The following is a 27,513-nucleotide window of genomic DNA, read 5'->3' as shown; positions in this document are numbered from 1 at the left end:
ATAGTAAATTGCACACGAACTTTATGGACACCCTATATATGTGAGAACATGATACAAAACACGAGATATAGCACTGCTTGTTACTATCTTCTTCTGCCCAGTAGTAGCCGGCCTTAGATCCAGCTTCTTTTTGCAAGTGGGTTGTGATCCAAATGTGCTCTGAGAATGGGCCATTGTCCCATATCACACAATCATTCTGGGCAGATGGGGGGGCAGGAATGTGTTTCCAGCATACCCAAATTCTGAGTCAAGGCAAGGAAGTTTACACAGATGCTTCCAGGCTTTAGCCATTAGCTCCCCACATTATGTAAGGAGAAATGTCCACAGCCACTGGGGTAAGTGGATCCCAAGCCCAAGGATGAAGTCTCCTAAGGCCCTATGATAACAGACTTCTTTTGGTACTGGGATTGACTGAGTTGTTCTCTCTGATATTCCTTTTCTGCTCATTAGAAAGGTTCAGAAGGCCTGATGAGGGCACAGGGCTAGTGAATTAGGCACAGTGAAATTTTTAGTCTCTAACTCAGCTTCTGAACCAAGCAAGAGGCCTTAGAATGCTGTCTCCCAGAAGGTCTAATTGACTGACAGGGTGGCTAACAAAGGAGAGCTCAGAAGGCATGAGCAAAAATCCATTTTCCTTGGTATCACCCAAAATAGGCTGTAGTTTTCTAAAATAGGTTTTATTAAAAACAGAGAAAAAGGAAAATTGAAAGGTACAACAAAACACTGTTACAAAATAGCCCTCCTCCCCAAGATAATTTCAATCAACTTCAAAAACTCTAATGGGCACAATTTGTAGGTTACTTTCCTCTTTCTCAAGTCTCTTTTCCATCTTAAAATTCTTCACTTTTCAGTTTTTGTATTTCCACTTCTTCCACTTTCCCCTCTTTTTTCTTTACTTTCTAGAGCTCCAGTCACTTCCACAGCCCAGGAGGATGGTGGCTGATGATTGACTGATGGCTCATCCTTGAGTAATAAGTTAAAAAAAATTAAAACTAACATTTGTTGAAAGGTTACTATATTCCAGGCTCTGTACTAAGCATATATTTGTATATTATCTCATTTAATCATTATGACTTCCCTGTAAGAAAGAATTACAAACCTTAAATGACTTGCAAAAATGTACATACTTATCAACTAGTAAAATTGAACCTCACATCCTGGTCTGTCTGGCACTGCGCTCTACCTTCACAATTATCTTTGTCTAAAATGACATCTCCATTGATACTGCAACTGTCTGAGCACCCTTTTGATCTCCTACCTGGACAAATGTGAAGTTATCTTTATACAGTCCAGCTCTTCTAGATCTTGTGAAAGAGTCCCTGAGGAGCTGGTGATTGCAAGTCTGACATTGTTCAGCTCCCCAGGTCTTCAGCTTTAAAGCCTTACTCTGAGGCCCTGCCCCACCCCATCAATTTGAAAAAAGCCTTTTTCACATCCTTGTTCCTTAGACTGTAGATGATGGGGTTGAGGAAGGCTGTGGCAATGTTGTAGAAAAGGGCCATTTTCTTGCCATTATTTGATAAGGAACCAGAGCCAGGGCCCATGTACATGATGATACATGGAATGGCAAACATGGTGACTACTGTGATGTGGGAAGCACAGGTGGAAAAGGCTTTAATCCGTCCCTGGGCTGAGTGGATCTTCATGATGGTGGCAAAGATGTTGGCATAGACAAGGACAACCAGGGAGAGTGGAACCACAATGACATTGAAGCCTATGATAAAGTCCACCAAGTCATTGAGGGATGTGTCTGCACAAGCCAGCTTCAGAACTGCAGGGACCTCACAGAAATAGTGGTTAATTTGATTAGGACCGCAATAGGGCAGGTGCATAGCAAAGAAAGTGTAGCACAGGCTTCCCAGAACCCCATAGGCTGTGCAGATACTCACCATGAGGAGACATACCCAGCGGCTCATGATGACCTTGTATCTGAGAGGGTGGCAGATGGCCATGTACCTGTCCACTGACATTATAGAGAAAAGCCAGGACTCAGTGACCCCAAAGAGGAGGAAGATGTACATCTGGGCCACACATCTAGCAAAAGAAATGGTCCTCTTCTCACTGAGAATATGTGCAAGCATCTGGGGCACAGTGGTGGTGGTGTAGCACACATCCAGCATGGAGAGGACACTGATGAAGAAATACATGGGTGTGTGCAGGCGAGAGTCCTGATGGATGAGGATGATGAGGAGGCTGTTGCTCACGAGGATCAGAAGGTAAAAGACCAAAAAGAAGGTGAAGAGCAGAGGATTTGTCCTGGGACTGAGGATGAATCCCAGCAGAATGAATTCTGTCACAGAAGACTGGTTGAGTTCCTGCATTGTGATCTGTTTAAAGATTTTTTAGGATATAGAATTCATTGAATGTCTTTGCCAAGGGTGTGTAAGGAATTTTCACACTTATGTTTCATTTATATTTCCTAACAGTACAGGGAGCTTTGTTTGGACTGGCAGATGGAGGTACCAAGAGCCATGTCCCAATTGCAATTTGAGTGATTTGGGGGTCTGGCTCAGGATTTAGTTGAGGGTCATGCTGATGAAAAGGGGACAAGTCTAGGCAAGGCAGCTTCATAGGCTGTGTTCCATTCTGCCCCCCCCCCCAGGTTTCTCTTTCTTTTTCCTGACGCAGCTTTGTTTTCTCCCTACTGTTTACAGCATATTCTGCCTTCTTTTGGGACTTCAGAGATTGCTAAATCTTGTGTGATTAAAATTAGGATCAGGATTAGGACTGTTATATCCATTATTCAGATTAAGTTTTCTGTCACTGTTAGGGTTGGGGGTTAGATGTACATCTTCATAATTGCAGGGATCTTGCAGAAGTAGTGGTGAATATCCTGATATCCTTAAGAATAACATCAGGCATTAAAGTCAGTGCTAGGTAGAATAAAGGCTAGAGTTAAAAGTCAAGATTTGTATTTTACTCTTCAACAGTGTTCACAATTTATGTCATTCTTTCAATAATTTTTATCAAAAGGATCACTATAACATTGTCTCCCCAAATGCAAAGCGTATCTTTCTAAAATGGTGGGGCAGGATGTTTTGTAGTCAAAGAAAGATCTTAGATAAATTGAGTATAGTCCTAAGCAATTTTTAGAATTGCTAAAATAAAAATAACAATTCCCAACACACCATATAAAGAAGATAAAGTCTTAAATTAATAATGCATGAATTGTATTGTCAATGACTTTCATTGTCACACCTTCATTAATTAGAAATGCTTCAAAGGCTGTCTCTTTTGTACCATCGATGTACTGCCAATAAATTGGTTTTGCTTTATTGGAGACAATGAACATGCTGAGATTTAAAGATTTTCCACATAATTAGAAGAGATGGAGACTTTACATCTTTTGTATTAATCCAGATCAAGATGAAACACATGCTTCTTAGTAAGGCAACACAAGATGGACAAGCAAGAATCCAATGTACTCATTCTAATATGAAGGCAGTAGATGAGCTAATACAAAGTGGGGGTAGGGGAATGAGGGACTGGGGGGAGGGGAAAAAGGAGGAGGAAGGGGGGTTCATAGTGTAAGGCACACTTCTTGGGGGCAGGCCACAATTATAAGAGGGACTTTACCTAACAAATGTGATCAGTGTAACGTAATTCTTTGTACCCTCAATGAATCCCAAACAAAAATAAATAAATAAATAAATAAAATTTTCCTCACAGCTGTATATGCCTTTCAATATTCATTATTTTTCTGGTTTTATGAGTCAGAGAAATTTGCATTTTGCTTTAACATATTCAAAAATTCTAGAGATTATGGGAAACTATACAAAAGTAAATCCACAAAATTTAGAGTTTTTTTGAAAAGCAATATGTTGAGGAATGTTTACAATGCATAGCTAAGCACATATACCCTACTGAAGTGGAATATCTTGGCTACCTTCTTACCATTTCTGATTTATCCCACCTTGGGTACATTGGCTTCAAAGATTTCTCTCAACTTTCTGTTTTGTGAGCTGTCATAGGAACGTTTAATATTGTATCTTCAGAAATTTCCTTGACCCTATAACAAATTACTGTTACAAACTAACAGACAACTTAGAGCAGAGGTCACTTAGTGGGGGCCTACAAGCCAAATAGAACCCCAGACATATTTTTTTTTAATTGTATGGTTTTAAAAAGTTAAATTAACTGGTAACATTTTAAGAAATTGAGCTTAAAAAAACTGGATTTGGCCATAAGGGGCCCTTGTTCCTATTATTGGCAACAGCTAGGAGATGAATGTGTGATTCCTTTATGGATGGAGTGTGAATGCCTCAGTTCAAAATACTCTTTGTTATTCTTTATTATTTTTCTTAGATTAGTTTTGTGTATTTACATTGCCTGCTCAGCCTCCAGGGCATTTGAAATTATGATCCCCATTCTAGCAGTGTACTAAAATTATGTGCTATTATAGCCACTGTTATATAATATTATTCAGAAAATTTTAGCAAAATAAATTGTTTAAGGCCAATCAATAAAATTATAAAGATCAGACAACTGTCATGATTTGCAAATGTCATATTAGTCTTATCTAGAAATCTAGAAGAATCAACTAATAAGGTTTTAGAACTAATAAAAGAGCTTAGTAAGGTGGCTTAATATAAAAGATTCTAAGAACAATATGCATAATAAGATTCTACATCTACAGAACTATGTATGAGCACAAATTTATATAAATGTAACTTATATCATACTTCAAATGCATAGAAAATGCCTGGAAGTATGCTATAGAGCAGTCAGCATTAAATATTGCTGAGAGATTTTCAATGGAAGTGTGGGGGTAGATAGGAATAAATGAATGTGGTCTTTTTTGTTCTTTTTACATTTCTTTCCTGTTTACATGTTTCTACAATGACATGTATTTTTATATAATAAAAAACTAATAAATATGAAGAAACTGTATACACCAACCAAAAATGTAGAAATATGTTTGAAAAAAGATTCACAAGAGTGGTATATACCCCTAAACACACAAATAACTAGGAGTAAACCTAATGAGAACTGTTCAGGACCTATGTGAGAAAAATGAAAACAAAACAAATAGAAATTCCACAGAAATTCACCAAGAAAGATAAGGGAAGCTTCGATTAAATTCAAAGTATACTTTGTTTCTGATTAGAAAGACTAAATTTTTTTTTAAAGGCATTTATCCCCAAACTTAATTATGTATTTGATGTAAATCCAATTAAAACTCAATGAGGGGTGGTGCCTGTGGCTCAAGGTGTAGGGCACTGGCCCCATATGCTGGAGGTGGTGGGTTCAAACCCAGTCCCAGCCAAAAAACTGCAAGAAAAAAAAAATCAATGAGATGTGTTTGTGGGACCTTAATAGTCTGATTCAAAAGCTCATGAAAGAATAACTGGGTGAATATAGCCAAGGAAATATTGAAGACAAGAAAATAAAGAAATGAAGAAGAATTGTCAGATTTAGAAAATAAAAATAAATCTTAAATTTATTGGGTATCTATCTGTGTTGTATTGGGTAACTATAAGTGTGAGAGAGCCTTCTAAAGGTTTAAACATATTAATATTATGGCACTACAAATGAAAATAAAGTGTGAGCTCAGAACTGGACAGATTGATGGGACACTACAGAGAACCAGAAATGGACCTTCCCATATAATGAAGATGCTATTATAAATCAGAAGGACAAGGAGTAGTTATGGTGCTCAATTAACTAATGATTTCAATCATTTCATGTGGTGTATCAAGATAAATTCTAAATATTTTAAAAGGTTATACACACAAAAAATGAAACTATCAAGTAACCTAGTAGAAAATACAGGTGAATGTTTATTTTATGGTGAGACACAGACCTTTTAAGCATAACCTACCTGTTTCCAAGTCCGTGATAACTCTTGTCCCTTTAGTATGCAAATAAAGTAACATAAGTCCTCATCTGATCCACACTTGCTGCTTTCCCTTGTGGGGCTACTGGTCTCTTTCTTCGTACTCCATTTCTCCTTTCTGCCCTCAAATCTCAATAACACAGGCTGTCATTTCTATAACTTTTCCCAAGGTGTGGGTAACATGGAGGTGACTTACAAAGCAGCATGGAACAGAAAACGATTTAAACTTAAATATTTAATGTTATAAAGTCTCTAAGATTTCTCTGCAGCAGTGTAGGATTTTTTTGTTTCTGGCATTATCTCCTTTTACCCCCAGAAAGCTATCAGGTTCCTGGGGTCTGCTCTCCTTCCTGGGACCTTCTCCCATCTTCATTACTCACTGGCACTGGGGCAGCCAGCTACATACATAATTCCTTTATCTCAGTGTCCTCAGATTTCACTTTGCATTAGAATCACCAGGAGGGCTTGTTAAAATACCAACTCCAATTTCTGTTTAATAAGTCTGGGGTGGGGCCCAAGAATCTGCATTTCTAACAAGTTCCCAAATGATGCTGATGTGGCTGTTCTGTGACCACACTTTGAGAACCACTGATGTACTTATTGTGCACAGAAAGTAGCTCTCTTCCTCCTCCTAGTTTCCCTCTGTCTATTTTATGCCCAAATTGGCCTCTTTTCCCTTGCCTAAAAGTCAATATTTTCTTCCTTTTAGATAAGCATAAAAACCAAATAAGAAGAAAAATTTTCTCTATATGAAATATTAATGTTTGTGGTATATGCGGAAGACAAGAGATTAATGTCATTAGACTATAAAGATTCTAAAATTTTAAGAAAAAACTCCTAATGGAAAACGAGACATGAATAATTTGATTTGCCAAAGAAGAGATTCAAATTGTCAATGAACCCACAAAAAGCTACATTACTAATAATTAAAAATTTCAAGTAAAAACATCAATGATAAAACTGGCAAAAATTCTTTTACAATAAATAATAAAATAAATAATAATGACAGGGGTTTAAAGTAAAACAGGAATTCCCATATATTGTTGTGAGAAATAAATTTCTATATTCTTTCTGCAGGAAAACTTACCAGTATATAATTTCACTTGTAAGGTTTTAAATAGGGAAAAACTATATGAGATGTCAGGAGACATTTCATCAAGGATATCTATTGTAGTATTTAAAATGGGGAAAATTGGAAACAACCTAAATGCCCTACAATAGAGGATTGGCTAAATAAACAATGATATAGTGACCAGATTAAATACCTGTAGCCTTTAAAGACATATTTTGGAGACTATCTCATGCTGTAGGGAAATGCTTCAATAGACTGTTAAGTTTAAAAAGTAGGATATAGAACTATACATCTTTCAATCCTAATAGAATAGAGATTTATATGTACAGACAAAAAAATTAGAAATAAATATGTCAGATTTTTGATAATAGTCATTTCTAATTTATAAGTAGTATTTGTTCATTAAATTCTCTAGACTTTCTGAATTTTCCACAATAGATGCGAACTTTTGTACAAGGAATAAAGGTCTGGTTATACTTTGAAGATGAAGTACATGGGAAATTAGTTTTTTAACTCACAGTAATTAGGTAAAAGGGCAGGTCTGAGAGAGGAAGCTCAGAGATGGAGCAGACAGTGGACTCCTGGAGGGGCTTGGGGGAGAGTGGGATGGGGAACTCCTCTGCAGTCCTCACTTACCCTCCACTGAGCTGCTCTTGGTGCAGCTTAATGTGCATGCATTTATTATTAATGTGAAAGTGTTTGGGATGGGAGATTATCTGGGAGGAAAGAGAATGGGAGTGGGGAAACTTATGTTGACTCCATGAATGTAGAGATGTTAGGTGAGGAGACCAACGGTAATCCATCATCACCCTATATCCAGGAGGAGCGTAGAGCAGTTCACAGAGATTGTAAAAAGAAGAGAGAGAAAGACAGAGAGAGAGCAAGTGGCAGCTTTGATTCTGGGTTCCTGGGGTTGGTAGGGCTAGAAAATTAAGGAAATACTGGGCTGACCTCAGGCCATTGTAGCATTAGGAGTGTGGGGAGGTAGAGAGATCCTGGATTTGGAGTCAGCTCAGCTTGGCCTGTGGAGGTGGCACTGTTGTTCTTGTCCTGTAATCCATTCATATCACTTCATCCCTCTAAACCTTAGCAGCCTCCTCTGTAATGTGAGAACCCTACAGAGTGGTTGGGAGGTGGTTGTTAAAGAACCTTGGGTTCATGTCAGTGAATCAAGTGGTGAAGAAATGCCAGAAACACAGGAGGGACTGTCAGCGTCTGCTGAGCCAGCCCAGGAGGTAGAAACAAACCAGCAGAGATACTTCTATGTCTCCTGAACCACCATGAGACACAGAGAGCTCCACCTGAGGAGAGGAGGAAGCAGACAGGCACTAGGATGGGTAGAAAGAAAGGCAAAGAAAGCCCCAGGACTGCTCTCAAAGGTTCCCGTGGGCTCCTTTATAGGAGGCCCTCAGCCCGGCTGTGGGTCTGAGAGCAGATGGGCTCAGGAACAGAACAAGGCTGTCCTCCACCCCCAGCTTGCATTCCACCCTCTGACCTGCCCCTGCCTGCCATCCATCTAGAGTGGGAAGGTCCTGTATCATCACTGATAATCAAAGAAACTAGCATTCTGAATGTGCATGTAATTAAATTTGAGCCCAAACCACACTTCTGTTTATGGCTCTCAGCATGTCCTGTATGAGTGAGTTCTCCTTGTTGGCTCACTAGTTTGCTGTGCAATTTGGGCAAGTCACCCAACTTCCTTGGCTGTCATGATGTCAGCTGTAAATTAGGGTGATGGATTATCAATAATGGCTCCTCTAGGAAAAGTGTTTCACATTTTTCTATTAATGCCTAGATCTGGGGCCAGGAGGTATGTTGTAGACAGAACAAAGGGTACCAGCACCCCCACAGTCCCACCTCTCCCTAGATGCTTCAGCTGGACTGTGGGCAAATGTCCTCGGGGGAAGCTACTCCAGGCTGAAACAGGCAGGGAAGTGTACACAGCTGAGGGACCCTGTCCTGGACACTGGCTGCTCCTGGACACTAAGTTCTTTTCTTAGTGAGCAGCCAACTGGGTGAGTAATGATGTAGGAGTTTCATTACCTACAGTTTCAGAGTTTTACATTTTAAAACATTTCCAAGCCCTTGAATTCTTTTTGTTACAGGCACACTTTTGCAGGAGCTTGGAACCCACACTACTCACCTTCACCTAGACACATGTGGTTCCCTGTGGCTCCTCTCATGAGTGAAAGACTCAGTTTGATAACCATTAGTATAAACCTCTCATTTTACCAAAGCCCAGAGAGGGAAAGCAGCTGGCTTGAGGCTACACAGGCTGAAACTATCTGAGTAGGGCAAGCCCCCAAGTGCGTTGACCTCCAGTCCAGGCTCTTGGAGTAACAAGTGCTACTCGCAAATGAGCCAAGGAACCTAGGGACAGAGAATTCAGATGCTGCAGATTACATCAGCTCCTGAGATAGGGGTCCATGAGTAAGGGCTGTACTGATTAGAGGCTTCCCAGTCCTTACCTCAGCTTCTGCCTACAGGCTGTGGGCAGAGGAAGCAGAGAAGTGGCTGACAAGTCTCTTTCCCCCACAAGATTCTTTGCCCTTTGATGAATTTGTGTCTTTGTCCAGAGCAGAACCTGGGGACTGGTTTCTACTTTCACTTTCCTTGGTGGGGGCTGCTTTGTGTCTCAGGGCCAGTTGCTTGGCCTCTCTGAGCCTCAGGTTCTGACCCTGTTATGGACAGGTCATAATGATGATGACCTGTTGCCAACGAGAAGACAGAAATGGACTGTGTGAGCCAAGGTCCTGGTAGAGGGTGAGCCTCTGGCCCCCTGATTGGCTATGTCTTGCGTCTAGGGTTGGCAGCCTTGGTGCCTTGTCAGAATATAACGGAAACTAGAAAAAAAAATAGTTTGCTTTTTCACTCTGGAACCTTATATTTCTCTCCTTCTCTCATATCTCTTCTGCAGCATAGACTAGGTGTCTTGATACTCAAGACAGTCAAGACAGCTAGTTTTGAATATTCACTTTTGCCAGTTACCAACTAGCCATGATTCTGAGCAGGTAATTGTTCCTTATCTATAAAAACAGAAGGTTGATTGCAGTAATACTTGGTTCTGGGAGATTCTCAAGATATGTTTTCTTGACCCTTCTCTCCAGCCCTTTCCCCTACTATGTGCAGGTGCACACACATATACATACACTCACACACACCAACTCACACTCTCAACACACACATACATATCCTCCCACTCTCAGTACAGTCCTATAGGACCAAGAGTGGCCCAGAGAAACAGATAAAACTAGGAAGCAACAAGAAAATCAGACAATGATACAAAAAAAGTGGTGATGCCTCAGAAGGAAGAGAAAGACACACAGGAAGACAGGAGGAGAGAGTGGTGCAGAGAACAGAACCTGAGGGAATGGGGTAGGGGTAGGGGGTGAGGAGATGCTGGGAGCTTTGCATGCATCTCAGCTCAGCAGGGGGAGGCAGGTGATGGATATTTATTCTTCTCTCCATGTCAGAAGAGGGGAAATGCTAAAGTGAAAAGTTATGAGACATGGAGATCCATGGGAGACTGCCGGAGGGGCCAAACAAGAGGAAACAAGAGGGGAACGAAGCAGAAGGAGTGGGGACAGGGAAGCATGTCTGCAATGCGAGGTGTGAGGCCTGTGAGAGCCACACAGGATGGGGGATGAGGGGCTATGACAGGGCAGAGGCCCAGCAAGGGGCAGGCAGATACTAGTTGGGGTCAGAGAGAGCTGGACTGACCTGCTAGAAAAGGTGGGAAGAGGCAGGCATATGGGAGACTAAGTCTAGGGAGCCAGTGGGGTGGGGGGCTGGGGTGTGAGGGCAGCTGCAGAGCTCCAGTGAGAGACCCAGAGCAGTGATGCAAGGGGAAGGTCGCATGAGTCAGAGAGGGTGAGGGGTGATAAGGGACAGCTGGAGAGGGACTGCAGTGAGGGCAAATCCAGAGGCAAAGAGACAGCAAGAGAAAGAAAGGTAAACAGAGCAAGTTGAAGGCCCAGGCAGAGAACTTTAGAACCAGAGATAAAGAGAAGGGAGAGACAGCCAACAGAAACAGAGGCAGAGAGGGACAGATGGAAGGAGATGGAAAGTAAGAAAGAGAGAGGGACAGAGAGATAGTAACAGGCCCAGAGAAAGAGGAAAAAGTGGATGGAGAGAAAGGAAGGGAAGCAGATACAGGAAGCCATGTCCCCACTCACGTAGATATGGGAAGAGGCAGGCAGAGAGACTGGAACAGCCAGCAGGAACTGCAGACTCGGCTGGGCTCCTATAGACCCTCAGCCAGCAGGGCTCCTACAGACCCTCAGCTAGCAGGGCTGAGGACATAGGGGCAGCCAGCGGCTTCACTTCTCCATGCATGCTTGGGGACAAGGCTGTCCTCGACTTATAACCTGCAGCGGAGGGGATATGGGCAGAGCATTATCAGCCTCAGGGGGCTACTCCTGAGGGGCACATGTCTCTAGGGCCTGACCAGGACAGTTTCTCTAGGCATCAGCTGAGGGAGGAAGTCCTAGGCTCCCACACATAGGGTCCCATTCTCAGAGGACCTTAGGCCATGCCATTTCCTGGATTCAGGTTCAGCTGGGCTGGTAGGGATACCTGCTGGTTTAGATAGGGCCCAGGGCAGGACTCTCCTCAGCTGCTCCTCTTTCCCCAGGAAAATAAAAATAATGAGGCACCCTGGGAGATCTAGGGTGAGAAAGGGCATGAAATTGTCCTTTCCCACTGTCAAGTAGTGTCCCCAGGGCTGTTTAATCTGTTCAGTGCTATAGGCAGAGTGTCTAGAGTCCTTGAATTCATTAGTGGACACACATGTCTGACACCTGAGAGAAGAATTATAGGCTGGGCATTCTCTGCTTCCTACTAAAGGACAATTAAAAAAAAAAACAGTGATCCTGCATAATAAAAATTAATCGTTGTTAAAACAACTATTAACTGTAATGTTTGTATCACTTGATCAACTATAACTCATTAAATTCTCACATAGTTACACAGTAAGTGACATGTTACTTATATTTACTGTGGAACATAGGCACACTTTAATATGTATCTTATAAAGTATGGTGTCCACAAAGGTCTTAAACTACCCAGAATTCTGCTGTCTTGGTCCTTTTAGGGTGTGTTTTGGCATTTCAGGTCACTTGGTGAGGTCTCCCCTACATGGAGAGTAGAACAGGAGAGAAGGGGCCAGAAGTGCTGTGTGAAGGATGCACAGTGAGGCAGAGGGAAGCCCAAAGAGAAAGCAGGAGCCCATTCTTGCCTGGAGGACAAGATAATATTCAGGCCCCATCCTTTCTGAGTGTGAGAAGTACACCAGCTCACAGATGGCCCAGGGACACCCAGGGGGACTGGAAGTATATTTGGAGCTTGGCTGATATGTTACCCTGGGAGACAGAGTGGGGCATGGACAGAAGCCTAGAGCCACGGTAAAGCACAGGTAAGCTGTTGATGGGAGCTGAGCCCAGGAGCTACAGCTCTGGGGTAGAAGGTCCTCAGGCTGGGCCCTGTCTCCCAGGAGTTGGAGTGTTGGGAAGCCAGAGCTGGAAGTCCTGAGTCTCACTCTGGATAAAGTGCCCTCCTCCTCCTACTTTCTGGGGACACGCAGAAGGTTGGGCACTTCCTCTTCAGCTGAGGGGACCTCACAACTTGATGGTATCCGTGTCCAGTTATGTCCAACTGAGGGTCCCTCTGAGGCCCTCAGGGATGAAAGCCTTTGCCTGCCCCACCAGGAAGCCCCCACACCTCAGGATGACTGTTTCTTTTCCAGCATTTCCCCGGTCTAGCCTGGAATACTCTCCCGGGCAACCCAGCCCAGAACATGCAGACACTTTCCGTGTGAACCCCATCTTCCTTCTCAGATGACAGGGCCTGTGAACCAAGCTCTGTAGGCCGGAAGTGTCCATATGGCTGCTGCAGCTGTTTTTATGATCCACACTCTGATTTTCCTCCTCCCCTGCTCAAAAACCTCCGGTGGTTCCACCTGCAGACATCAATCTCAAAGCCTCTGTCTGGCAGTCCAGGCCCCTCCTAAGCAAATGCCTGCCCTCACCCACAGTTATTTAATAGCACCCAGTTCACTAGAACCACTTGTAGATGTCCCCCACTCCCACACTGCTTCCTCACTCCAGGATGTCCTGTGTGGCATGCTCCTGGACCATTACAGGTGCCTCAGACCCTGACTTGGTGCCCCCTCATCTGTGAGGCCTTTTGTAAGTCACCTGAGTATGTTTCCCTCTGAAGTCATCTGCTCAGCTCTTCTCTGATACCCATGTACACCTGCCAGCTCTGCCCCATGACAACCCTCTAGGATTGCCTGTCCTTTTTCTCTCTGTGCCATGGTTTTACTAACTGGTGATTCTATAAACAGTCATAGGTGCCAATGGTGTATCAGACATTAGTGGTCACGGGAGACAAAAGATGAACAAGACTGAGTCCCTGACTCTGCCCATGAGGAGCCTGTTGACAGGCTGTGGGGATGAACATGGGTGCAAGTGTCCTACAGGCTTGAGGAAGGACACACACAAGATTCTGCAGTGACACAGAGGATGATCACTGACTCTTCTCTGTGAGATGGGAGAAAGAGCTTACAGAAGAGGCAGTAGTTGAGCTGGGTCTCAAAAGGAGAATAGAAGTTTTGCAGAGGCAGATGACAGAGAATGGCAACCCAGGTATGGGGAACAGAAGGTGTCAACAAACAGAGAAGGAAAAGAAGACGACTGTGAATATCCCCCTCCAGGCAATGTGAGGGCAGTGACACCACCATTTTATGTTGGTGTTTCTTGTGTCAATCACAGGGCTTGATGAAGAGGATGTGTCAGTAGTATGGGAGGAACAAGTGAACAAGCAGCCCATATGAAGAACAGCACTGAGTTCACTGCTGTCCCTGGGGCCTGGCATCCTGAGATGGCAGGATTCAAAGGAAACGGCCATTTAGGTTTCCCTGGGTCAGGAACTCCCAGATAGATCTCCAGTCTCCAAAGCTTCCTGGAGCTGCACAGTGCCCCCCCTGATCCCCCACCCCCATGGGCAGCAGCTCCCATCCACAGCACATTCCCATGCAACTTTCTCCCTGAGGGCTGTGCCTTTCCAATCCCATAAAGGTGGGAAACAATTTCTTGGCTAAAGACCAGATCAACAGCTTGACAAAGGGTTTATTTGTCTGATAAGAAAATTTATTTATATGGAAAAATATCAATAGCTTCTTAAACTCCTTTCTGGATGAAGGCAAAGTGTTAAAAAACCCTAAAAATAGGAAGTGTATTTTAAATATATTATGAAGTTTGTAAATTAAATTCATTTGAGTATACATGTAATGTAATACCTTATTCCTTATTTAAAATCATACAATTATCCAAATTATTTCTGTCCTGGAAAACCTAGGAGAAATAGTTTCTGTTCATAATTCAATACCCTCAATATGTATTTTCTTATTAAACACTTACAAATCCTGAGCAGGAGAACTGAGAGCTGAGTTATAAACCTTGCCAGCCATTCTGAAAAATATCAAACTTTGGAAGAGGAGAAGACATGGGGGTGCCCAAGGATAGCAATGACAGGTTGTTGGTGAAGCATTTGGTACAGAGGAATGAACAGAATCTCTGAAGTCAGATGCATTTGACTCTTTTTTTGGCCACTTATTGGCTGCGGGGCAAAGCTCTGTGCCTGCCCCAACTACAAAATGAAGGTGCTTTAACCAACTAGACAGGGTTATTGTGGGAATGGGTAATGAATACAGCGGTCAGCAGTGTGTGTTTTCGTTCAGGGACCTCAGCACATACCACAGCTTCACTGCCATCCGGGTATGAGGATAAGACGGCCTGCTCCCCATTTCCTGTCAGATCCCCATTCTGAGCTTTATCTGTGCAACCTCATGTGGCAGACAGAGCTCTAAGATGCTCACCATCTCCCCCTACTGGTAGTCACACCTTGGTGTGATGGCCACCAAGCCCCCTAGACATCGCTTCTGAAGTTTGGTTACATAGGCAGTTCCCAGGTTATGAAAGAGACAGGTTCGGTAGGTTTGTTCTAAAGTTGAATTCGTACCTAAGTCAGAACAGGAGCATTTATCTATTACTGCAATATCCTTTGTCGTCAGTGAGAGTTGTATGTAAGTAGGATGTTTGTAACTTGGGGACTGCCTGTAGAAGACTGACTTCCACCTTGCTTGAGGGCTGTCTGACTCTTCTCAATCACTTGCTCTGATGAAGTAGGTTCCCATGTTGTGGACTACCCTGTGGGGAGACCCACATAAGAGCATCTTCTGGTCAACAGACAAGGAACTGAGACTGTTGGTCCAGAGCCAATGGCCTGTGAGGAACATGGGCAATCTCATGAGTGAGCTTGGAAGCAGATCCTTCCCAAGTTGCATTTTGAGATGCCTGTGACACCTGCTCTGATTGCAGCCTCAGGAGACAATGTGAGGTGGAGCACCTAGCTAAATCCTGCTCAGGTTCCTGTCTCAGAAGTGTGAGATAAAAAACATGTATTGTTTTAAGCTGCTAAACTTTAGGGTAATTTTTAATGCAGCAATATAATACTGATGCATCTCTTAATACATTTGTGGTTTCATTTGTACCTCATTCATTTGCTGTTCACTCAGTCGTCAAATGTTCATCAAGAACCCACTGAGTAAGTTTCAGAGGAATCTTGTGTGGAATAAAGATGACCCTGGAAATTTACACACTAGGGAGAAAGCAGCATTGCACATTTCACTCACAATGAAGCAAGTGCATCCTGTGTATGAGCCTCTGTGAAGTCTATACATGGGCTAGTAAGTGGCAGGCAGCATCAGGAAGGCTTATGGGGCACTATTTGTATTCTCTGTCTGCTACACAATACTACAACAGTTTTATGAGAAGATACTAAACTCATTAGCAACCAGGGAATCTCAAAACATAATGTTGTCACTTTTAATCTATGAGATGAATAGAAATGTTAGGCTATTTGAGATCGATGAACAATGTCAAGTGTTAGTGAGGATGAGAGGTATATAATTGGCATATGGCTTGGAAAAATAATTTGGGAGTATCATTAAATTTGAAATTTCTTTGATTCTATAATTTGAAAAATTTATTTTCATACATAAATCCTAGAAAAAACACTTATACATGTACAAATGCTCAAAGACATTTGCTGTAAAATTATTTAAATATTGAAGAATTGGAAATTAACATATATCCAACAACAGGGAATTAGATAAATGAATCCATGGTGTACTCAGATGGTTGCTAAAGAGAATGAGCTGGACCTGTAATTTCCAAATGCACAGATGTCAGAAACATGAGGTTGAATTAATTTTTTTCAGAGTTATAATGATACCATGCTTTGTTTCCAACTAAATTGTTTAATTTAAATTGTTTCCAAGTATTTTTTTCTTTGAAAACATTTATTTAAAGTAGCCTTTAAACTTTTCATGGTAACATGGTATCAGTATAACTCTGAAAAAAATTTAACTCAACATCATATTTCTGACAGATTATTCATTGCAGCTCAATTCGTAATAGCCAAGTCATGGAAGAAGCCCAAGTGCCCATCAATCCATGACTGGATTAATAAATTGTAGTATATGTATATCATGGAATACTATGCAGCCTTAAAAAGATGGAGGCTTTACTACTTTTATGTTTACATGGAGGGACCTGGAACATATTCTCCTAAGTAAAGTATCTCGAGAATGGAGGAAAAAGTATCCAATGTATTCAGTACTTCTATGAAACCTACTTATATTTACTCACACTTCGTTATGAAAGATAGAACACAACTATAGCCCAAGATGAAGGAGAGAAATGGAGTGGGAATGGATTGGAGGGGGGAGGTTTGATAGAGGGAGGGTAAAAGGCGGGACCACACCTATGGAGCATATTGCTAGGGTACAAGTCAAATTTTCAAATGTAGAACATAAATGTCTTAACACAATAATCAAGTAAATGAGGCAAAAGCTATGATGATTGGTTTAACGTAACCATGTCAGATTGTATAAAAAAAATCAACACGTTATACCCCACAAATGCATTGCATAAATGTATTCATGATCTATGTGTATTTGACTTAATAAAAAAAAAGAAAAGAAAAAGAACAATTCTATATATTGTTCATGGATACAATGATTTTTGGATCAAGGGAGTTGTAAATATTAAAAAGGCATCTCAACGTTATCTGTTATTATTTAAAACTTTTTTTAAAAAAGAAAGACAGACTAAATACTGAAAAATATTAACAAGTGTTTCTTTTATATGGAGGAAAATGGAGTTTTTGTTAGGTTATTTTTTATAATCTCTGTTGTTATATTCTACATATCACTATTTTCTATCAATCTCTCTCTATATATATAGAAAGAGAGAGAGATTGATAGAAAATATATATATATATAGAAAATATATATAAATATATTTTATATATTTAAATATATATTATAAAATATTATATACATATATTTATATATAAAATATATATTTTTTCTATATAGAGAGAAATATATATCTATAGAGAATATATATATGTATGTATATATATATATATACACACATCTATAAGATGGATAGAAATGTTAGGCTACTGAGATTGATGAAAATTGTCAAGTGTTGGTGAGGACCTGTATTTGGGTCCTCTGCTGGCGTAACTGCTTGGAAAAATAACTTGAGAGTGTCAATTAAATATGAAATATCTTTGAGTCTACAATTTGCAAAATCTACTTCCACACATAAATCCCAGAAAAAGACATATATGTAGAAATGCCCAAAGACACTCATTGCAAAATTGTTTAAATAGTGAAAAATATTGAAAATGAACAAATATTCAACAGTAGGGAATTAGATAAATGAACCGTGTACTCAGATGCTTGTTAAAGAGAATGAGTTGGACCTATAGTTACCAAATACATAGATATCATAAACATGGTGTTGAGTTAAAATTTTTTTTGGAGATATACTAATACCATGCTACCATCAAAACAATTTAAATAATACTTGAAATAAGTATTTAAAAAAACTACTTGAAAACAATTTAAATACATATAAGAACCATTCTATATATTAATAATGGATATAATGGTGATTAAATCGGGGGATCTGGAAATATTATGAGGGCTTTCAACTGTATCTCTTATTATTTAGTACTTTTTTTGAAAAAGAAAGAAAGTCAGATGAAATGTGGAAAAATATTAACTAGAGTTTCTTTTATATGGGAGAAATGGAGTCTTTGTTATTTTCTGTAATCTCTGTTGCTGTATTCTATTTGTTTATCTCTATCAATCTATACCCACATATGCATGTAGATATATGTAGATATTGATGTGCTCAATATGCACACATACTTTCTTTTGTGAAATATACATGCAGGCTGAGCATCCTTAATCTGGATATCTAAAACCCCAAATGTTTCCAAATCTGACCTTTTGGACCACCAACATGACACTCAAAAGTATTGTTCATTGGAGTATTTCAGATTTTGGATTTTCAGACTAGCGATGCTGAACCAGTATAAACAATTCAAATGCTTCAAAATTAAAAAAAAAAAAAGTCAAACTCTGAAACACTTCTGGTCCCAACCATATCAGATAAGGAGCACTTTTGTTTTCTTAAAATAAAAATGAGATTTAAACTGTAAATTTTAAACTGAGCAATTTAGAGTTTCACAAGCTGAGCCCAGACTACACCAATTATTAGCCATATTGTTGAAGGTATATGAGCTAAAATAATTCTAGCTATTATTTTATAGCACCTAATGCAAAAAGCAATGCTAAATATTATTTGCTAAATATCAGTAACACAAGACTATATCTGTCCATCATCTGCCTATATCGTTTATGTCATTTTCAGTCCAAATTCCTTTACGCCATAGAAAAACAGGGTGCATTAAATATTTGGCTGTGATCCTGTTGATCTGACATAAACTTCCAGAGGTAAGGAGAGAAAGCCAATAAAACAATTGCCATGAACATAGTATTTATAAAGAAATTTGTTGCCTTCAACACCCAACTGAGTCTTTGGGTGGTGGCAGCTGAAAATTTTCCCACAAATAGAAATGGGGAGGAACCTTCAGTTAAGGGATGGTTATGCCCTCTTGGCTGCTCAGAGCCCCAGGAAAACTCAGGTTGGCCAGAATTGTTATTCCTTTACCATACCAAGTGAGTCCCATTCATCCTGCCTGTGACTATGGAAAACTCTGAAATATCATGGGTCATTAGCATGTCTCTCTGTGTCTAAGTACTTTCAGAAAGGCCACATTTACATCTTTGTTCCTGAGGCTGTAGATTATGGGATTGAGGAAGGCAGAGACAACATTGTAGAACAGTGCCAGCTTCTTGTCCCTCTCTGGGTCATACCAGGAGCTGGGCCTCATGTACATGATCATGGCTGGCCCATAGAACATGGTGACCACAGTGATATGGGAAGCACATGTGGAAAAGGACTTGAGTCTCCCCTGGGATGAACGGATTCTGAAGATGGAGGCAAAGATGCACATGTAAGAGGCCAGGATGAGGGAGAGTGGGACCAAGAGCAGGATGAAACCCAAGATGAAGTCTAAGTGGTCATTGAGGGATGTGTCTGCACAGGCCAACTTCAGGACAACAGGGACCTCACAAAAGAAGTGGTTTATCTTGTAGGGGCCACAATAAGGCAGATGCATGGTGAAGACAGTGTAGACCAGGGCCCCAGCCATGCTAATGGACAAACACATTGTGACCATCTTGATACAAATGGGGCGGCTCATGAAAAGGGTATAGTGAAGGGGAAAGCAAATGGCAACATACCTGTCATAGGCCATAATGGCATAGAGGACACACTCAGCAATGCCCAGTACCAAAAAGATGAACATCTGGGCAGTACAAGCTCCCCAGGAGATGCTCCTCCTTGGACTTACCATGTTAACCAACATCTGAGGCACGGTGGTGGTGACATAGCTCATGTCCACTAAGGAGAGGATACTGAGAAAGAAGTACATGGGTGTGTGAAGGTGTGAGTCCAGGTAGATCAAGGTGACAATGAGTCCGTTGCCCAGAAGGGTGATGAGGTAGAGGAGGAAGAAGAAGGCGAACAGGGTCATTCTGACCTGTGTCTCATCGGAGAAGCCAAGGAGGATGAACTCAGTCACAGAGCTGTGGTTTTCCTTGCCAGGGCTCCACATGGTGATCTGTCTTTTAGGGACTTCCCTGCTCTGTCCTTGGCCTTGGGGAAGGCAGGATGGGATTGACAGAACCTGCACACACATGCAACAGCAGCAGAACAACCTGCAGATTAAATCAAACTTTTGTTGAGTTGGACAAAAAGATAGAGGAAGCTAGAACAGCATGGTACTGGGCAATATGTCCAAAGATCTGAATTTGTGCCTGTAATATAGCATAGCACACCTGACTGCCCACAGTGCCTCCCCTGGAAACCACTCTCATAATAGAAGACAGGACATTAAGTAGAAACGTGCATAGCAGGAGACTCAGCCAACCCCTCACCACCACCAAATTCTGTAAGGGATGCACAATAGTCCCAATCTGGGGTGATAAAAGAACTTAAAATTATGATGCAGAATTGTGATACTGTGGGTATTGGATATTGTCAACTCAGAACTAATGTGGTGGCTACCTAAAGTCATAGGGGTGCTGAAGCTACAGGTGAGAGGAAAAGTGGAGGTCTTACAGAGATGATAAAAGACATGCTGGGAACCAGAGGGGAGTGAACTTTGCAGCCCTGAGCACCCAAGAAATGGACCCTGGTTCCTGGCTGGCTCCTCCCAGACCTTCGAGACCTGCCTAGGTTTTGTTTCCCATACCATATATAAGTAGAATTTTCTGTTGAATCCTTATAATTACCACCCCATGACAATATTTTTAACTCAGCTTTTTCTGAGTGTTCTACAGTTGTCACTTAGCTCTGTGATGTTGCGCAAATCCTTTCACCTCCCTTGGCCTTAGTCTTCCCATCTGTTAAGTAGAGATAGAACATCTATGGCACAGGGTTATGGCAAGGAGCATATGAGATGCTGTATATCAAGACATCTTGCAAAATATAAAACGTTAGGCAAACAAAAAGAGTCAGTAGAAGTGGAATGAATGGGGAAATCCAAAGGGCTGAGGGCTAGTCCTGGCTTGGGTAACCCCATATCCCTCTCCAAGCTTCATAGCCCCATTTATAATATGAGGCTGTTAGTTTCCAGCCCTGTCTGATGTTCTATGGTACCAGGACCACTATGATGGCAACCTGTGATTGCATCAGCGTCTGAGCACAAATGTGAGGGTTGAGCAGAGTAAGACAGCAGAGTGAAATTGTGTTGGCAGGAGATACTTCCCAGAAGCCAGACACATATGCCCAGAGCCTTAGAGAATACACAAAGGATAGTCTCACATGTCAGGCACACATAAGCCTGGTAGTCTCTTCACTTGCTCCTGAGTCACTTAGCCTCTCAGAGTCGCAGGGTCTTCATTTGCTAAGTGGAAGTAATATTTCCATAGTGAAGATTGCATGAAATATGCCTGATTTATAGAAAATGCTCAATAAATGGAAGAAGTATATATCATGGGGAACTGGGTGGAAAGAGGAGTGGAGAGAGCAGGTGCAGTGGTATTCTTGAGCATCTGAGGTTCCACAGGACAAGGCTGAAAGCATGATCATGGAACAGATTGTCACAGGATGATGGTGGAGGTGGGGAAGATGGAAAAGCTGTCTGAGGCCGAATAGGTAAAAGAAGATGGTGTCAGACATGTATTCTACCTTTAGGAAAGAGCAATAATTGGATGAACCTTGTCCAGGATAAGGAAGGTTTGTGAAAGTAAGAGGAGACTGGGGCAGCTCAGTCTTGCACGTTGAGAGGGAAAACTTTCAAGAGATAAGGAGTGGTCAGCAGTGCACATGTAAAACCCTGGAGCCAAGATGACAAGGGCTAAGAAAAAAGAAGTGCCCACAGACTCCTTTTCCCAAATACCACATCCTCCATTCCTCCATTCCACACCCCAGACCTGGACTCTTGCAGCGGACCCCTCCTGACCTTCTCTCCCTATCACTCACTAGAAGCCACTATCTCAGTAGTTATGCCCTTATGACATCTCCCTAGATAGGCATCCAAGACCTTTTTCAATCTAGTTCTAACTTTTAAAAAATTTTGACATATTAAGAGGGTATACATGTTTTAGATTACATGGATTACTTTTGTAATACTTGAGTCCTGACTATACATGTGCCTTTTAACCAAAAAGTGTTCACTGTATTTATTGGGTTTGTTTTTGCCCCTTCGATCCCCCCTCTCTCCTGGTTGATTTCTACTGACTTTTACTTCCCTTTGGGTACATGGATGACCATCAGTTAGTTCCAGTTTAATAGTGAGTACATATGGTGTTTGTTCCAGCCATTAAAAAACATGAATCTGCATGAAACTGGAGACCATTCTCCTAAGTGGATCTAACCAATCTTTGTGTCTATGTGTTTCTCTAGTTATCTGAGTAAGACTTCTGAGCCATGATACTAAGCCACCACACCAAAGGTATGCTAGTCTGGGCAGCGGGGGTCTCCTGCCTTGGAGTCACAGATCTTCCAAGCTAGCTGGCTTTCTCCATGCCTGCCACTATGCCAGCTGTGCCTCTGCTGGGAATGCTTGCCCTACTCCATTCTGCCTCCTTACTTCCCACTCTTCAAGGTCCAGCTTAGCTTTTCCCTCTCCATTCTTGCCTGCTCCAGTCTTGTTTATTTTATGTGTTTATTATCTTTCTTGAAAGGCTGAAGGCAGAGGCCATGTCCCTTTTAGATCTCTCCATCTAGCACAAAGATAGCACACGTCTAGGGCTTGACAAAACCTTGGGCTCATGATTATGTCAGTGCCTGGGGAAAGACAATAAGGGTCCATCTGGCCAGGATAAAGTAGGGCTGGGGAGGCTGCTTTCAGAGCGCTAGTTTTTTTTTTTTTTAGATTTTTTATTAAATCATAGCTGTGTACATTAATGCAATCACAGGGTACAGTGTAGTGTTTTCATATACATTTTGAAATACTCTCATCAAACTGGTTAACGTAGCCTTCATGTCATTTTCTTAGTTATTAAGACATTCATACTCTGCTTTTAGAAAGATTCACTTGTACCCTTGTAGGATAAACCACAGAGGTGACCCCTCCAATCACCCTCCCTCCACCCATGCGGAGTGGTAGTTTTTATGTTTTAAGACCAGAGTCTTCTCTACCTCCCAAGCTAATAAGGCAGGACCAGACTAAAACTTGGGTCTCTGGCTTCATAGCCTGACAGGCTCTTGACCCCTGCACCTCCTGCCTCTCACAAAAGCAGAAGTAAAGGGGCAATTACTGTATATCCAGCCCTCACACATGCCAAGCTCCCTATTCATATCCACCCCACTTTCTCCACCTGGCAATGTTTCTCTGCCCCTTTCCAGTCTCTGTGCCTCTGATGGAGAAGGGAGAGGATGACACTCTTTGTGCAGAAGTGGGAAGGCACTCCCAAGAGGGACGTGCACAAGTCTAGAAATGGCTGTGATCAAAGTGTGTTGGAGATGGGTCGACTCTCACTCAGCAGAGGCAGGTCGTCCCTCTTCTCCTCCCCAGTGAGTGGGGAGAGAACACTAGGGTGGGGCTCCTTTGTCCATTCTTGGGGATGCTAGTGAAATGAACTTGCCCACTAGCTTCCTTGGTCCTACCTACAATTGCTTGTTCTGCTTGGGTAGCTCCTTCCCTCCTGCTGCAGCATATGCACCTGTTTTATCTTGATCACATGCAGTGTAGCAGAAGGCAGTTTATCCATTTAGCTCTGCAAGGGAGACACCCTGTCTCTTTTAAGTGTATAGGACCCAGAGCAGCCCTGGAGGGAGGGGCTTCCAGTTGGCAGATGTAAGAGTGCTCTTTGTATGAGAAGGGAGTTGGAGAGTGGAATTCCAGCCCTGGGGATTCCCTGTCTGTGCTGGTAAATGCAGCACAATGCCTCTGGGCAGGTGAAAGATACAGCCAGAAAGTTTAATGCCCCCAAGATATTTGGGGCTTGGAGCTGGAGGGCTGGGTATCCCTCTGAAGTTTTCATTGGGGACTGAAGTTTCTTCCCACTGAGACCTACAGGAGGGGGTGATCCTGTGGCTGAGCTGCCACATCCCTATGTGACACAGTGATGATACTTCTAAGATATACTCTTTCCTTTCCAAACACTTTTGTGCACCTTTTACATCCTTAGGCATCTTCTCCAAGGCCCTAAACCTAATAGGGTAAAAGAAAGCTCAGATATAACTGTCTCCCCTTATCCAGGAGAGGTAAGGGAAAAATGCAGGTTCCCATGATTTAACAAGCACCAGGCTAGCCTGGAGGGTTCAGCAAAATTGTTATAAAGTAGAATAAACAGTTACCAAAGTAACTGCTGCAGGTGTGTGTGGGGTAAGTGCCCAGCACTTTCTTTCTTATTTATTTATTTTTTATTAAATAATAGCTGTATACATTAATGCATTTATGGGGCACAATGTGCTGGTTTTATATCCAAGTGCATTTTGCAAGGGTACACTGCAAATCTACTATATATAGAGTATAAATGTCTTAATCCAGCTCTTTCTTGTCCCTAGACGGCTGGCTCAAACTGGCCCTGACTGCTTTAGAGCTGCTTGGGTTGTCCTATGGCACCCTTTAGCTAAGTATAATACTAAAATTCCTACCTAGTGAGAAATTACAATGTCATTAACTTAACATGGGTTGCATGACAGCTGCTGTTACAATGATGGTACTGTGCCTAGGTGATGTGTTCCATTGTGAACAAGCAAAAATACAATGTACAAGCTTTGAAAGACTAAATAGGAAGGAAGAGATTTAAGGCAACACCACAGGGTGGGAAGCCTGGATTTTGTAGATAAAAAGCCCCTGCAGAACACAGAATTCCTGTGCTTCCCCTGGGGCAAGCACCATAGTAAGTAACTTCTAATAAACTCACCTAAGTCATCAAGCTGGTCTGGTTTGAGTCATTCTTTGGCCTCATAGTTCCCTCTCAGGTTGAGGGTATGTTTTTCTATACTGTCCCAGGATTTTCCTGAAACAGGGATATGTTCCAAGACCCCAGAGGATCCCTGAAACCACAGATACTGCTAAACCCTGTATTCACCTAAAACATTCATACCCATGACAAAGTTTGAGTTATAAAATAGGCAGGATAGGAGCTTAACAACAGTAACTAATTATAAAATAGAAAATTATAACAACATACTCTAATAAAAGCCATGTCAATATGGTCTCTCTCACAATAGCTTGTACTGTACTCACTCTTCTTCTTGGGATCATGTGATGTGGTCAAATGTCTACATGATGAGAGGAAACAAGGTGCATTATATAGGCTTTGAGTTGTCACCTTAGGTTACTATTGGCCTTGAACAAAAGCACTGTGACACCATGACAGTTACTAAATGGTAGGTAGCACATACAGTGTGGATATGCTGGACACAGGGATGATTCATGTACATAGCAGGACATAGTGAGATTTCATCACACTACTCAGAATAGCACACGATTTAAAACTTATGAATTGTTTATTTCTAGAATCCCCCAGACTCCAGGAATAATATTTTTGTACCAGGATTGACTTCAGGTAATGGAAACCATGGACAAGGGGAACTACTGTAATATCAGTACTCTTAATATTTATTAGTGTCCCCATAACTACCACATATTAAATACCTACTATGGCCACACACACCTTATTGTGGTATACATGTTACTAAACTATTACCACAATAGTAGCCACCTACTCTTATCAGTTTCTACACCAGTAATAACCCATAATATAATTAACCATCACAACAAGGTTGATATGCCATGCAATAGATGAGGAGGTTCAGAGAGTTTGAGAGAATTAGGTGGTTTTGTTCATACCACACAGATCAATTGCATAGCCCATATTTAAATTTAGACTTGTCAGATTCTACATCATTATACTGCAACATTTCTAGCACTGAAAAGCAATGCTGGTTTACAGGGTATATATAGTCTGTAGGGCTGGCATAGGAACCAGGTGGGTAAAGGGCTGGGGCAGATGTGCAGCCTTCCTCTGATTCACTCTGAGGATGCATTCCCCAAAGTAATTCTCCCTTGAGTCATTCTGAAATTCCAAGAGAGAAAGGCAAAAGACTAGCTTGGCTTCATTAACAAATCCTGATCAGGGCTTACTAGAAAGGTATCTGCTCAGTAAGCCCTGATGAGAGGCATCAGCCAATTATGAGACACAGGCCAGTCCAGCAAAGTAGAGTTCAAATTCTCTTTTTTTGTGTGTTTCTTTTTAAAAACTAATTCATTAATTTTCAATTGAGAAACAAAAATTGTATATTTTATGGTATATAACATGATGTTTTAAAAATATATATACATTGTAGAATGGCTAAATTGAGCTAATTAACATATGAATTACCTCACATACTTAAATTTTTTTTGTGGTGAGAATACTTAAAATCACTCTCATATATAATAAATGGACAGATTATGGTTGAATGCTGACTTCACCACTTCCTAGCCAGATGACTTAGGCAAATCATCTTTCTTTCTTGAGCCTCATTTTTGTCATATTTAGAATGAAAAATGATGCTCAGAATACCTATATAATTTATAGTGATGTTACCTTATTCCCCAAATCATATTTTTTTATTATTTTTATTGTTAAATCATGTTTGTGCACATTAATACTATCATGGGGTACAGTGTGTTGTTTCCATATACAATTTGAAATACTTTCATCCAGTTGGCCAACATAGCCTTCATGTCATTCTCATAGTTGTTGTGTTAAGACATTTATAATCCACATTAAGAAAGATTCACATGTACCCTTATAAGATAAATCCCTGAAATCCACCTCCCTTCACCCATCCTCCTCCCTCCACTCCCCTCTCTCTCCCCTTTCCCCATATTCTCGGACAAAAATTGGGTTATAGATTTTCTATGAAGGCTAACAATTTCATAACAGGGTTGAGTACATTGAATACTTTTTCTTCCATTCTTGAGATACTTTGCTAAGAAGAATATTTTCCAGCTTCATCCATGTAAACATAAAACAGGTAAAGTCTCCATCTTTCTTTATGGCTGCATAGTATTCCATGGTGTACATATAACACAATTTATTGATTCATTCATGGGTTGATGGGCACTTGGGCTTCTTCCATGACCTAGCAATTGTGAATTGGGCTGCAATGAATTTCTGGGACAAATGTCTGTATTGTAGCATGATTTTTGGTCTTCTCAATATAAACCTAGCAAAGGAATTATAGGATCAAATGGCAGATCAATTTTTAGTTCTCTAAGTGTTCTCCAGATGAGTTTAAAAAAGGGACATATTAGTTTGCATTCCCACCAGCAATGTAGAAGTGTTCCCTTTTCTCCACAACCCCGACAGCATCTTTGATTTTGGGATTTAGTGATATAGGCTAATCTTACTGGTGTTAGATGATATCTCAAAGTCATTTTGATTTGCATTTCTCTGATGATTAAGGATGGACGGTGAGCATTTTTTTATATATCTGTAGAACATGCGTCTGTCTTCTTCAGAGAAGTTTCTCTTTAAGTCCCTTGCCCACCCTGAGATGGGATCACTTGTTCTCTTCTTGCTAATACGTTTGAGTTCTCTGTGGATTTTGGTTATTAAACCTTTGTTGGAAACATAACCAGCAAATATCTTTTCCCATTCTGAGGGTTG

General features: G+C 41.3%; 2 protein-coding genes across 2 annotated transcripts; both read right to left on the bottom strand.

The window, feature by feature from the left end:
* Nucleotides 1-1,382: 1,382 nt before the first annotated feature.
* LOC100955621 (olfactory receptor 2G3-like) lies at nt 1,383-2,321 on the bottom strand. Its single transcript, XM_003803357.1, has one exon. It carries the CDS (start codon nt 2,319-2,321, stop codon nt 1,383-1,385), a length of 939 nt encoding a protein of 312 aa, XP_003803405.1.
* Nucleotides 2,322-19,064: 16,743 nt separating this feature from the next.
* LOC100955305 (olfactory receptor 2A12-like) lies at nt 19,065-20,009 on the bottom strand. The gene has a single exon (XM_003803356.1). It carries the CDS (start codon nt 20,007-20,009, stop codon nt 19,065-19,067), a length of 945 nt encoding a protein of 314 aa, XP_003803404.1.
* Between the last annotated feature and the right edge of the window lie 7,504 nt (nt 20,010-27,513).

The sequence above is a fragment of the Otolemur garnettii genome, unplaced genomic scaffold, assembly GCF_000181295.1.
Source record: "Otolemur garnettii isolate 467f Iridium unplaced genomic scaffold, OtoGar3 scaffold00296, whole genome shotgun sequence".
In the NCBI taxonomy this organism is placed as follows: domain Eukaryota; kingdom Metazoa; phylum Chordata; class Mammalia; order Primates; family Galagidae; genus Otolemur; species Otolemur garnettii.
Note: the sequence above shows the minus strand (reverse complement) of the source record. Positions and strands in the feature narration are given on the sequence as shown.